Source organism: Rhipicephalus sanguineus, chromosome 6, assembly GCF_013339695.2.
Source record: "Rhipicephalus sanguineus isolate Rsan-2018 chromosome 6, BIME_Rsan_1.4, whole genome shotgun sequence".
In the NCBI taxonomy this organism is placed as follows: Eukaryota; Metazoa; Arthropoda; class Arachnida; order Ixodida; family Ixodidae; genus Rhipicephalus; species Rhipicephalus sanguineus.
Genome location: NC_051181.1, coordinates 172,835,837 through 172,849,130, shown reverse-complemented (window position 1 = coordinate 172,849,130; position 13,294 = coordinate 172,835,837). Strand labels below are relative to the sequence as shown.

At 47.3% G+C, this 13,294-nt stretch overlaps 1 protein-coding gene across 1 annotated transcript in view; it reads right to left on the bottom strand.

The window, feature by feature from the left end:
• LOC119397059 (ATP synthase subunit O, mitochondrial) overlaps nt 1-8,492 on the bottom strand; it is a 60,144-nt gene extending 51,652 nt beyond the window's left edge. Inside the window, exons 1-3 of the mRNA XM_037664492.2 lie at nt 8,371-8,492; nt 8,058-8,105; nt 573-683 (exon numbers count right to left, since the gene is read on the bottom strand). Coding sequence (XP_037520420.1) covers nt 573-683; nt 8,058-8,105; nt 8,371-8,400 — 189 coding nt within the window. The 5' untranslated portion in view covers nt 8,401-8,492. The remainder of the gene's footprint in view (nt 1-572; nt 684-8,057; nt 8,106-8,370) is intronic.
• Between the last annotated feature and the right edge of the window lie 4,802 nt (nt 8,493-13,294).

The window sequence follows — 13,294 nt, the reverse complement described above, 5'->3', positions numbered from 1 at the left end:
AACCAAGTTGACAGCTCATGAACTTGTGGTGCTCCACCAAGGTTTTAGGTGCCTATACTGCAATATGATTAGGAGGCACGTCATAGTATATTAAGTATGACCACCTGTGATTCCTTAATGCACCCATGAATTTTAGTACAAGGGCCTTCCCCGTTTATCACTCTCTGAAACAAGAAACTCTGGCTCAAAATGCCTACATGAAAGCAATACACTCACAAGCAAAAGTGCATGGATCACAGGAGCAAGTGGGCCACTAGCCATCGACTGCAGCGTTAGGCTGAAAATATGTTTTCCCATTATTCCGTGGCAGGTAGCTGCTTTGCCGTTGCACAATGCACTCATCTGCAGTAAGGCCTTGATAACAGTCTCATTGGAACAATGGCATGCCTCAAGCAGTGTACCAATGAGAAGAAGAGCCGTCAATTAAGAGAGGAATGACGTAGCACTGCTCTCCATGGCAACTGGCGTACCAGAAGTGTCAAGATGAGAGCAATGGCAATGAGTGGTGCACGTACTTTTGCTCACGGGTGTACATGGAAGGCCCTTGCAACAAGTGGCCTCGCAAGACTAACCTTGAACCTGAGGAGCTCCTTCTCGACAACATCAAGCTTCTTCTCTTTGGAAGCCGCCGAGTACAGTGCAGTTGCATACCGGCCCTCAATGCCAAATACTGCTAAAGGAGGCTGCAAAAAAAGAAAATCAAAGTATCAATCACATGGTTAGGATTCCGTCATCACACAAGCAGCATTAACCAGGAAACTATTTGCATACGTGGAGCTGCTTAATTGTGACCTTTGTTAGGCCCCAAAGACACGGACCTCAACTGATGAAGATATGAGGAGGTATGCCGTAGTGGATGGATGGTGGGTTCTGGAAATTTAATTCATTCGGGGTTTTTTAAATCTAAATCTACATAAGTAAATCTACGTAACCGTGTACATAGAAGCGAAATGCGACTGGGATCGAACCTGCCACTTTCGAGTCGGCGGCCGAACACCGACACGTAAAGCTGTTTAGTACCAGACCCGTTGATGCGATGAAACTACATTGTGGAGAGCAATTAGCCTACCGCCTGAAAGGTCTCGAAGAAAGCGCCATGAACTACGCGAGACATGTTGAGTCGCACGCTTGCTAGACTTGTGCTGCATGTCCCACCCCTCATTCGCTGCAACACGAGTGAAAAGAAAACAGTGTGACAGTAGAAAGCCAGTGCACCTGGGTTATGCATACGTAAATATTAAATGTCCCAAGAACTTTGCTATACTGAACTTCAGATCGCCAATTCGGTACGGGACACGGGACGGCAGGGTTCTGTTTGGTGTCGCAGAAGTTGTTGCCAGACTCGTGGGTCAATGTTGCCAGACTGCTGCTAGATTTGGCGGCTAAATTTGCCCCTACAGTTTCAGCTTTCCCGTAAAGTTCCTGTGTAAAGTTCCTGGGTTACGTGCGACCCAGTGACATGGGCACACCACGGACGCTGGCACGAACGCACGCCTGCCCCGAAGGGGCAGGCGTGCGGGCTAAACAGCCCGTGGCCGCGATAGTGGCCAGTAGCGCGTGACGGAGGCCCTGCCAACTGGCCATTGAGCGTTAGCGAAAGGCACCGACTACGGTGACGGGGCCAGTCACCGTAGTGTAAATTGTAATAGTGACGGGGCCCGTCATAACAGCGACGTACTTATAGTGACGGCCCCGTCGTCGTAAAGCGGTGACTACGGTGACGGGGCCCGTCAGCGCAGTACCGTCATAAAAGTGATGGGGCCCCTTTACCGTAGATTTTTGGTCATTTTAGACGCCCACGTCGTGTGGTGTTCGTGGCGTAGTTGGTTGGCGCGCTCTCCATAGTATTATGGCTGCAGGTCGTCAGTTCGATTCCTCCCGTTTTTTTTTTTTTTTTGTCAGGTTATGCGTCAACGTCAATGCTACTGCTCTGACGGAGTCGTAACTTTTTCGTTCATGTCTGCGGCGGTTAGGGAGCCCTAGCGTTCCTATGCGACCTCGGTTCTAATCGCGCTGAATAAGAAAATTTTTCCGTTCTTTTTTCTTTTTTTTTCAATAATGTTTCACAATACCGTCCCGAGCTTCCGGCTAGTCAACAATAGTTACTCATTCGTGGTAGCACGGCTCAGCGTGGGAGTGCCCGTTGATCAGCTGCTCCCCCCCCCCCCCCCCCCCGAAATGTTTTCGTACTGACGTGCACCGCCGACCACAACAGCCACCTGCGCCTGAAGTCTTCCTGGATTTTTTCTAGAATTGCTTTCCATGGTCGAAAGAGATCTCGGAGGGAACATTGCTGATTTGACTGGCTGTCCTCGCTGCGCCCATGGCGTCCCTGTAAATGGCTGCGCAGCGCATGACCGTCAGCGGCGCAGCAACATGCTGATTAACGGGCTCCGCTCTCCCACGCTGAGCCGTGCTACCACGAATGAGTAACTATTGCTGACTAGCCAGAAGCTCGGGACGGTATTGTGAAACAATACTGAAAAAAGAAAAAAAAAAAGGAAACATTTTCTTATTCAGCGCGATTAGAACCGAGGTCGCATAGGAACAACTAGGCTTGTGCGAATGGTAAATTTTAGGTCCGAAGCAAATTCGAAGCAACTTTGACTAGTAGCAGGATTTGACTTTCGGTTGAATGCAAGAGATAACCTGTAAAATATGTTAATTAAAATTTACTTTAATTAGAGCGTATAAGCCGGTATAGCAAGCTTTTAAACTTAAAGAATGATGAATCGATGCGAGGGTAATACAGTAAAACCTCATTAATTCGAACTTTTATTTTGAAATCCCGCATAATTAGAAGGATTTCTATGGCCCTGTATTTTGCAATGTAAATCTGAGTGGATAATTTGAAGCGGCAGTGAGTACCAGCCCGGTTAATTCAATATAACTTTGGGTGCCATGTGCCAATTCCCGATCCTGATTTAGCCGCAAATCCGCAGAAACGATGGCCCTTAGGATCCACAAGCCAATGCAATGTAGCGATACTAATGAGTGACAAGTGAAGCATCCCAGCCTCGCTGCTGCCAGCGCAAGAAAAAAACAAAGCAAAAGGCAGTCTCGTGGTCAACTGAAATGTGCGCCTGCGGAAAAGAAGACGTGCTTCACTGCAACACGGTGGTGACACGCGGGCAGCATGACGAATGATTCTCTCAACGTTAGTGCGTCATGATTTACCCATTCTTTCAGGGAAAATAGAGAAATTAATAAAGGGCGGTCTGACAGAATTCGCGATGTGTGTGAACCTCCGATTGGCAATTGTTCCGGCAATTTGCGCACTTGCACTGCTGGCGGAGTACTTGCCCGCAACGCCTACTTCGAAAACAAAAGCTTCAATGATCCTCTTTTTCCACCCAGAACACATAGCGAATTCTGTCACACTGGTCATTATTACATTCTTTATTTTACCAGGAACGATGGGCGAATGGCCGCATCATGACGCACTGACGCTGCGAGGAGCAGGTGACATGCTGCCCGTGTATCACCACTGTGTTGCAGCGAAGCACGTCTTCTTTTCCGCAGGCGCGAATTTCAGTTGACCACGAGACCGTTTTTTTCCCCTCTTTCTCTTTTTTTTTTTTTTGCACTGGCCTCAGCGAGGCCCGCCGTTTCCCCGGTTTAGCGGCAAAAGTCTGACCAAGTATTGCTGGAAAAAACCCTTGTAGCCGCAAACTAGGAGGCACAGCAAACGACCACCTCTGATTACTTCCAGTAATACAAAGTTCCTTGCATCCCGCCTTTTGTATGTTTGGTTAATTCGAAAACCCGCTTAATTAAATTTGTCATAGTCCCAGTGACTCTGAATTAACAAGGTTTTACTACATGCTCATTTAACCTTGAAGTGGGGCTTCGCGGCAGTGTGGATTTCTCCTGGAAAGGTGTGTTCACGGTATAGCACAGCTCCACTGCAGTGAAACCACCTTTAAAGAGGGTTACATGCGGTTTATACATTCCAAAAAGAGACAGGGCGTGCAAACACGGACACAAGAAAGAGATTACGATTCTTGTGTCCGTGTTTGCACGCCCTGTCTCTTTTTGGAATGAATACGTACCAACTAGCTCAGCTCTCTGTTATTCTATGCGGTTTATATATGTCTATTCGTTCATTTCGAATACTTCGAAATTTCCTAGAATTTAAATTCGTTTCGATGCGAATTCGAATACTGTAATATTCGTTCAAATTTTCGAAGTGCTCGAATATTCGCACAAGCCTAGGAACAACGCATCATCCGAACGATAGGGCTGTCTAACCGCCGCAGACATGAACGAAAAAGTTACGAGTCCGTCAGAGCAGTAACGTTGATGTTGACACATAACCTGAAAAAAAAGGACGAAAAAACGGGAGAAATCGAACTGACGACCTGCAGCCCTAACACTCCATGGAGAGCGCGCCAACCAACTACACCATGAACGCTTTTTTTTTCTTTATTGCCTTACACAAGTAACTACTACGCCACGAACGCCACCCAACGAGGGCGTCTAAAACATGGTCTAAAACGACCAAAAATCTACGGGAAAGGGGCCCCGTCACTTTTACGATGGTACTGCGCTGACGGGCCCCGTCACCGCAGTCACCGCTTTACGATGACGGGGCCCGTTACTATAAGTACGTCGCTATTATGACGGGCCCCGTCACTATTACAATTTACACTACGGTGACGGGCCCAGTCACTTTTACGACGGTACTGCGCTGACGGGCCCCATCACCGTAGTCAGTGCGAAATGGCCGCACTCGCGAAGCGAGGGTATGCCAATGCCACCATTAGCCCCGAGAACGAACACTGGCGGCGCGGCAGTCGCGGCGATGTGACGTCACGGCAAGGACTCGCTTGCTCTGCGGCCGACGTACAGCCGAGGCTCGCCTTTTTCTGCACTCGCCGCGTGCCCGCTCTTTCGCGATCCGGTGATGATTACTGCTCGTTCTTGAGATGCAGATTTCCTACGGTAGAAGGTGGAAATTTCCATTAATAGCGAACGTTTAGTAAGCTGAGAAAGTTTGGATAATATAGCTTATAATGGGCGAATTCCCGTCCGAACTGAAGATTCACCGTGAAAATGGTGAATCTTCAATGCACGAGAGCAAGACATTCGCTGTTTTCACCGCGCACTCCAAGACATTGGTGCTACATAATCTACGCTAATGGTTCGAACTTCAATACAACTTGGCGTAGACTACACGGTTAGAACACGCGTCCCGAAGATTACAAGTTAAATTAGGGCGTTTTCAGTTCACTGACTACATTGTGGTTTATCGCACAAGTTATGTCTGCCTTTGCAGATTATCTAGGTGATTTGACAGAATTGCGCTTTCTGCTACAGGAGACTCTATATGAATCTGTCTATCATAAACAATCACTTATTACATCCGGAACATTAAACAAAATAATACTGCCACACACAATGGTTTCGGAAATTCTGAGGTGTTAGTATACTTAGATTATGTAAACATTTCTTCTCAACGCTCGTCTCTTATTATGTGGACGTATACCCTGACTTGCTGAACTGCTGGTCCGATCAACCGCCGGGTCACATGCGGTAATGTTAAATTCACGTGGGAGCACTGTTGATAGCAATCGCCTGCAAAACAAACGCCTGAAAGTCGAAATGAGCGTTTTGAACTGTTTCGATGGCACTCTCAGTGACGTGGCCCACGTATTAATTAAACGTCCTTCGCCAGGGGCGTAGCCAAGGGGGGGGGGGGTTCAAACCCCCCCCTCCCCAAAATTTTTCAGTTTTGCTTGCGTATATATACACGCGCACATACAAACACACGCACGAACATACATAAAGTATGGTTGAACCCCCCCCCCGAAAAAAATTTCTGGCTACGCCCCTGTCCTTCGCCTTAATGAGTGAATTAATGGTCTGGAACGTGATGTCCACATAAAGGTTGATGATGATCAGGGGTATCTCAAATGCAAAGAACATTAATTTACAAGCTGGCTATCTAAACTAGTACTTATACAAGTGTAACAGCGCCGTGCTACGATGCTGCATGAATACACAATCTGACAGCAATAAGGAGTTTCCGCAATTAACCTCAACATTTTTATGTTGTGAAATGAAGCCCGAAATTATTGGGAGAAAAACGTGAAACTAAACAACATGATGAGTGAGCGAGTACACAAGTAAAACAAACACAACAACTGCGGCGGTATTCTCGGGCGAGCGCTTTCGAGATATTTTGCGAAGCTCAATCGCTTTCGTAATCGTGCGCGGGGCTTGGCACGCCGGCAAGAACGCTGTCCACCGATCCCGGATGCGTCCGATGCAATTAACACTTGTGGAGGCGAAGCCATCATATTTTTTAAAGGAATCGCCCGTGAACAACGTAATCTAATAATGTCTTGCGTGTCAAGACCACGACATGAGTGTGAGACGCGCTGCAGATTAGTTTTGACCGCCTCGAATTCTTTAACGTGCTCCTGTATCTAAGCACAGGAATGTTGCTTTTCACACCCTTCGGAATGCGGCTGCTGTGGTCGGTAATCAGACCCATCCCAGAAGTTAGCAGCACGACACGACAAACCTGATCAGCCCTTTCAAAGTGTGCACGACGGCGCGCGGACACCGTTGGGGACTGTGAAGAAAAAATTCATATAACTTTTTGTCGTTTTAATAGGAACACTATCAATGCTGTTTTCGTCATTCATCTGAAGCTTGAGACAGGAAAAAGGCGAACGTAAACAGCGGAACAGCGAACGAAGCAAGCGCGCGATATGCCGGCGCGTCACGGCGGTCGTCGAAGAGTCCTTGCCGTGACGTCATCCACGCATCCCGCCAGGTGGCGACACCCCAACTTCTCGGGGCTAAAAGCGAGGGCGAAGCCACGATTAGTTTTCCGCGCCCGAAGGGCGCAGAGAGCCTTCACTGAGCAACAGGAAAATAATGTACTCCCGTTTGTGGGAAACCATCGATGTCTATAGCGTTGAAACGTCTCTCGAAGTCAGGCAAAGCGTCTGCCAGCGGATTACACAGCAATCTTACGGGAAAGCTGGAACTGCAGGGGCAAATACCCCCAAGTCTGGCAACAGACTTCTGCGACCCCAAACAGAACCCGGAGCCGGGACACAGGGGCTCTTCGATTTTCCATTTTCTGGCAGCCCGCTGGCTGCCAGAAACCAGCCAGCGGGTTCCGGTTCTGACAGGAAATGACGTTATATCACGTGGCCTAAAAACTTCTGGCAACCAGAAAGTGGTCGGGAGAAGTAAAATCGAATTTTGGGCTCGCTGCTGGGCGGCTCACAACTGCGTCGTCTGCTCCAACATGCTAGTACGATCACTGGGCTGTTGGCCTTGCTGCGCGCTCGGAGGCACCGCAGGCGTCACCAAACCGCTGTGTGCGAGGATGAAAATTTCGAAGATCTCGTTGTGTGTCTGCTGATAAGCAGACTGCAACGAGAAGAACGGCATAGAGTTCCGCTGTATGTTGAGAACGTCGTGCCGGCGTATATGGACTTTGAATTTAAAAAGTTATTCCGACTGTCTAGAATTACTTGTGCAGCCCTGGCTGAGGAGCTTGAAGCACCTCAAGGCCTCCGAGGACGACCGAACATTTCGGCCGAAAAGACGCTTCTTGTCGCACTGGCCGAGAGCCGCCGAGGGTCCCGAGGCCTTTGCATTCCGTGGAGTCCACGCAAAGATGGTCGCGAGCGCTCATCGTCCCTTTTGGCGTCTGCTAGCCAGAAAACGGCCTGAGAGCCGCCAGACCAAAATTGTCCTGGCGAGTTCTGGCGACCCGCGGGTCGCCAGATGCAGCCAGAGAGCGAAAAACGAATGCCCACCGGAAGTGCGCGCGCGGTGGGCGGAGCAACCCGAGAAAAAACTAATGCGTTCTGGCTGTGTCTGGCAGCCCGCGGGTAGCCAGAAGTGGAAAATCGAATAGGCCCACACACGACAAGTGCTGTGTGTATGTCCCGTGCCGAATTTTTGTTCTCAAGTTTACCATTATGAACCAACTAGCCCAGCAACAAATTCTCTTTAAAAACTTTGGTATATCCAAATTAAACGTGATGCGGCACGGTGCACATATCAGTGGGCAAAAATCAGTAGCTCACCTTGACGAGACCAGCGTTGACCGCACCAGTTGTCGAGAAATGACGAGTCTGTAAAAAACGCCACACAGGAGCGAATAAGTTTTGACGAACAGGGTAACCTGTTTGCATTTTATGCATGTGATCACGGTAATAGCCACTCTGCCGGCGACCCATAGGCCTGTCGAAAGCAGAAACTTACCGTGTCTTCACAGCTGCTTAGCTACTGTTTTTGCTTGCAGTGATGGGTTGCGACTAATAGCCATTGGTTATACTTGCACTGTGGCATTTCCGAAAACAGGGTAGCTATTTATAAATATATCGACAAAGGACTTACCAAAGTCAGCATGCGACCACAACCCGCCATGTCGAAGGTCAAAGCAGAAGTGAAGTGATAGTGCTGTGTCCTTTAGTTTCGAATGACCGGCTTGCAGAAAAAAATTTCCGACAATGTTTACTCAATTTACGTGCACTGCGTCAACAAGTAACTTATTTGGCTAATTAAAACTGCATAATCATCTCTTAAAAATTCAGAGCTTCATGTTTTTTTTTTTTTTTCTTCAGCTGCTTGAGAACATAGAGTTTCCTACAATACTTACTAGAGGGAACTCTGGCGCTAGTGTCTATGGGAGCTGCAATGCATCGCGCTTCAGCCAGTATGGGAATCATGGGTAGAGGTGTGCGCCGAGACGTCGGCGCGCCGCCGCCGACACTCATCGCTGCGCCGCCGCCGCCGAGGCCAACTGATCGGCGCGCCGCCGCCGCCGCCGCCGACGTATCCTCTCGGCGCGATCGGCGCGCCATTTAAGTACGATTATTTTTTTTTCAGCAAATCTAACTTTGTTTGGCACCTTCTGCCCCCAGTAAAGGCTCGGTTCTTTAATTCTGCCCACTAGGTGTACAAAACACACCTCAAATGATTCGCCTGCCGCTTCAAGTTAAATCACTGGACCACAAAAAGTTGTGAAGTATTCCCAATAATGCGGAAAGGTAGTGTTGCATTCAAGATCAACGGGAATGTCAAGTAAATTTAGTGACAGCGCCAACGGTGGTTTTTGGCGAGGACTGTCGACATATTCTGGCTGACGATCTGCTCCCTCAAACAAAATGTGTTACACGAGGCGGGATTTGAAGGGTAATATAAGGCGGCGGAGAGTAAAAATAAATATGTGAAAGCGAGTCGAGGAACAACGGCAGTTCAAGGGGGAAGGGCGGGGTGTAGGAATGGAGGCGGGCGGGGTTAACCTATTGTACAAGCTTGACTATGATTCGATGCAGATGGAAGGAATTAATCGCTTATATTGGTCAGCAGTCTAAATAAGCCATAGCTGTTTAGGGTATATATTTAGAAAAAAAAATCTGTTAAGAAACTGGAATATATGGAGGATAAGACTTTAATGAAGAAAGAAAGAGAAAAGGACAATAGACGAAATGCACAACATATTGTAACAGAACAGAAAGGATCCCCAAGGGTGGCAGGTTCAGCAAGGTCGACAGTTGGACGATATGGTGATCACCATATAGTTCGTGTGAAGTAACGCACAGAACAGGACAATGCGGACAAAACACTAAAGTGTGGGTACGGGTGTATAATGTCTTGTGTTTCCTCCGCTTTGTCCTGCATTCCGGGCGATGCTCCCACGCCAGGATATCAAACTGAGTTATCTTCTGCCTTTCCTTCGTCCGTTTCCTATCTCGGACTAAATTCAACTATCTAGATCTAGGTGCCGTTTTGTCACATAACTGTGTTTGAAACAGGACATCACTAACGTAGCTTGCTGGGCGAGTTGGTTCATAATATTCTTAACAACAAAAACAAAAAAACACGAAGACAGCGAAGGAGAGCAACACAAGCGCGCGCTGGACTTACAACTGAATGTTTATTGAAGAAAGTCCTCACACACATGAACCAGCAGCGCATGCGTAAATAGGCTATCTGACTGATCACGTTGCGCAAAATTTTACACAGCTAGGACAGTTGAGAAGGGACGAACACGAGCGCTCGTACGTCTTCGTCCCTTCTCTTGTCATGTACGTGTCAAATTCTGCGATACGTGATCAGTTATGCAATACCAACATGCCCAACTTCATACATCTTGTAGGCTACCTGAGACGTGTCACAGTTGCACAACTAATTACAAAGCCAAGAAACGTGTCAAAGTGGTACAAACAGCCCATTTCCACGAAATACCAAAATATCAACGTCCCGTGCACCCGCTATCTAGAAATGCGAATAGTTTATCTGTAAGGAAAACTGAGCGATCACTCGATCACAAAACACGTTGCCATGTTTTTTTTTTTTTTTTTCGAAGGCTTCACAAATGTCACGTTCAATCTCATTATTCCTTTGCCAATGACACTCACTGATTTGAAATCAGGGGCGCAGCCACAGCCTTTGCAGTGTAGAGGTAATTAGTTTCCACCAGTGCCTGTGGGGAGTAGATTTCGGCGTCCACGCAATCTGTCATTCAGGCATCTCCTTCGGCCCGTCTGACCGATGTAGACGCGGCCGCATGACAAGGGAATTCGGTACTCTACTGAAATTTAACCTCTGCAGTCTGCACTGCAAAGGCTGTGGTTGCGCCCCTGATTTCAAATCAGTGATTGTCATTGGCAAAGGAAGAAATAAGATTGAACGTGAAATTTGTGAAGCCAAACATAAACATTCTTGGAAACATTTCGGCGCGCACACAAAAGACGAAAACGAAAGGCAAGAAGACAAACGGGCGCGAAATTCGCGCCCGTTTGTCTTCTTGCCTTTCGTTTTCGTCTTTTGTGTGCGCGCCGAAATGTTTCCAAGAATGTCCTCAAACCAACTCGCCCAGCTCTCCATACTGTTACATTCCAAATATAAACATTTAGTTGTAAGTCCAGCACTTATTGTCCTGTCTGGTTGTTATCCATTTGTTGTCTTGTGCTGGTTCCCTTTTAAGGACATCACTAAATATCATCAAGATTATCGTCAATCGGCCGCATTAAAACCCCCGCCCCCCTCTTCTCCCGCTATTTTCCCATCATGCACAGGCACGTACGGAAGGTCTTCACCATCGCGCGAACTGAACGAAAGAAGTGTTACACCTTTCGCGCCCACAAATTCTGACAGAGCCTTCTTTCACCATAGAATTCAGATTTCAGGAAGATAATTTCGAATAGGTTAAGAGCCACACTTCACTACGCGCAGCCATCGCGGCACGTACCGTGCTCTGATGCTGACCCAACAGACGCGTGTTCGATCCTACCCGCGGTGCTCGCATTTTGACGGACGCTAAATGCAAGAGGCCCGTGTATGCATGCGATGCCAACAGTGCACGTCAAAGAACCCCAGGTGGTCGAAACTTCCGGAGTACTGTGGCTTGCCTCGATCATGTACATATCGTGGTCTCGGTACGTGAAACGCCAGAAACTACTGCTACACACTGTACGTGACTTGAGATAAATCCATATTGAACAGCGCAAAAAACGAGACACAAAGAAGAGACTGCACAACACGAGCGCTGACTGCAACTAAATGCTTTATTCAAGCACAAAGAAAAGAAAAAGAAAAGAAGGAAACAGAAATGCGCGCGCACCCTAAGCACATGACAAGCGATTGCAGGCATACAGCAAATTTAAGTATTGTCCAAGTAAGCCATCTCACAATCGAGCAACGCAATCGATGGAGTGCTGACACACGTGTCACCATTTTTGCTGATAGCAAAAGCTTCAGCTATCTCTCTGATTCGCGCCTCATTGTGTCCAAAAACTTTTCTGCCCTAACCAATCTTGTGTCCACAAAATGTCCTCTAGCCTCTTATCTCAAGTTCAGCGTCTGAAAACACGCGGCCTTCCCTCTTGACGCCATTGTTTCTGCGTCATTAAAAATTATGAACAAGTTAGAAATAGAAAGGGTCCAGCAAAACCGCTAGATGACAAACGGGGGAAAGGGTAACGAACTGGCGGTGATCCCGTATATTCATGGCTTTCTCACCGTATTAAAAAGATTGCACACAAGTTTAATATTGACGTCCACTTTCCGCTAAGAATAAGCTGAATAACCTGTGTGCCAGAATTGATAAATTGTCCTCAGCTGCGAGTGGGCACAGTATCAAGAATCAAGAAAATTTATTTCGACATAAAGTTGGGGGTCACCCCAGGCGAAAAGCGGCGAAATGCAGCTTGAAGGTGCCTGGGGGCCCATACACAAGGCAGCGTACACATACATTCTGGCAACATAGGGTACTTAATGAAGAAAGGATATTTAAAGTAGAAAAAAAAAACAACTAAGGACATAGAATACTGGTAGACGTAAGAATACATATATACACTGTATACACGTGCATACATAAACGGAAGGTAAGTATACTAAATGACGTCGGATCATGATACGTACATTTAAAACGTGCTTGCTGTAAGCAGATTTATATCGAAACATTTTTTCCGCACAATGTTAAAAAAAATATTACATTGTACGTTGAAAGAAGTGTGTGGTGGTAAGAACAGATACACTGTTCAGTACAGTTCAGACATAAATAATCACGCAACTTTTTTTACAAACATTGTTAAAATCGATACCTGCTGTCATATTTGTTAAAAGATACGGTACATTGAAAGCCAGTGATTGTTTGCCATAAGTTGTGCGCCATCGCGGTATGTTATGAAAGCTTCGATTACAATTTAAACAAGAATTTATTTACAGAATTACAACTGCCTTGAGACGTGATTCTTGGTTCGTGGCTCAAAAGTATCTGCCTCGTCTGAGTCGTCTCCGAAGTTCCCCGCACCGGCCACTCTCTCACCCTCGTGGTATTTCTTCTGTTTTGCTTCCATTTTCACTGTTGAACGCCACGTGCGCAGTCCAGATGCCTTTCCAGGAAAGCCCCCCAACCCGTCGCGCTGTTTCTGCCGTGCCTGAGAGGGCGGTGGGGGTTACAGTTACGTTGACAGGAGGGGAGGACTGCGTGCCTGCGTGGGGGGCTGGAGAGACGACCTGCGTCCCAATGCTGAGATGTTCGTCTTTGGAGGACCCGGGGTGAGGCTACTGGTGGTGGGGTCCCCTCGTGAGGCTAGGGGAAATCCTTAACACGGTACCTTTCTAGCCTCTATAACGGTTACTAAAACCATTTCTCGTGGCCTCTGGTTCTTGGATCGCTTATCGTTTTTTAAACGCAGTTATTACTTAGAAAGTTCATAGTACTTTTGTTTGAAAAGAAAAACGAATGCAATATGCGGTACTGATACATGAGTTGGCCTTTATTCTTGATAACGGCGAACAAATTCTTTAG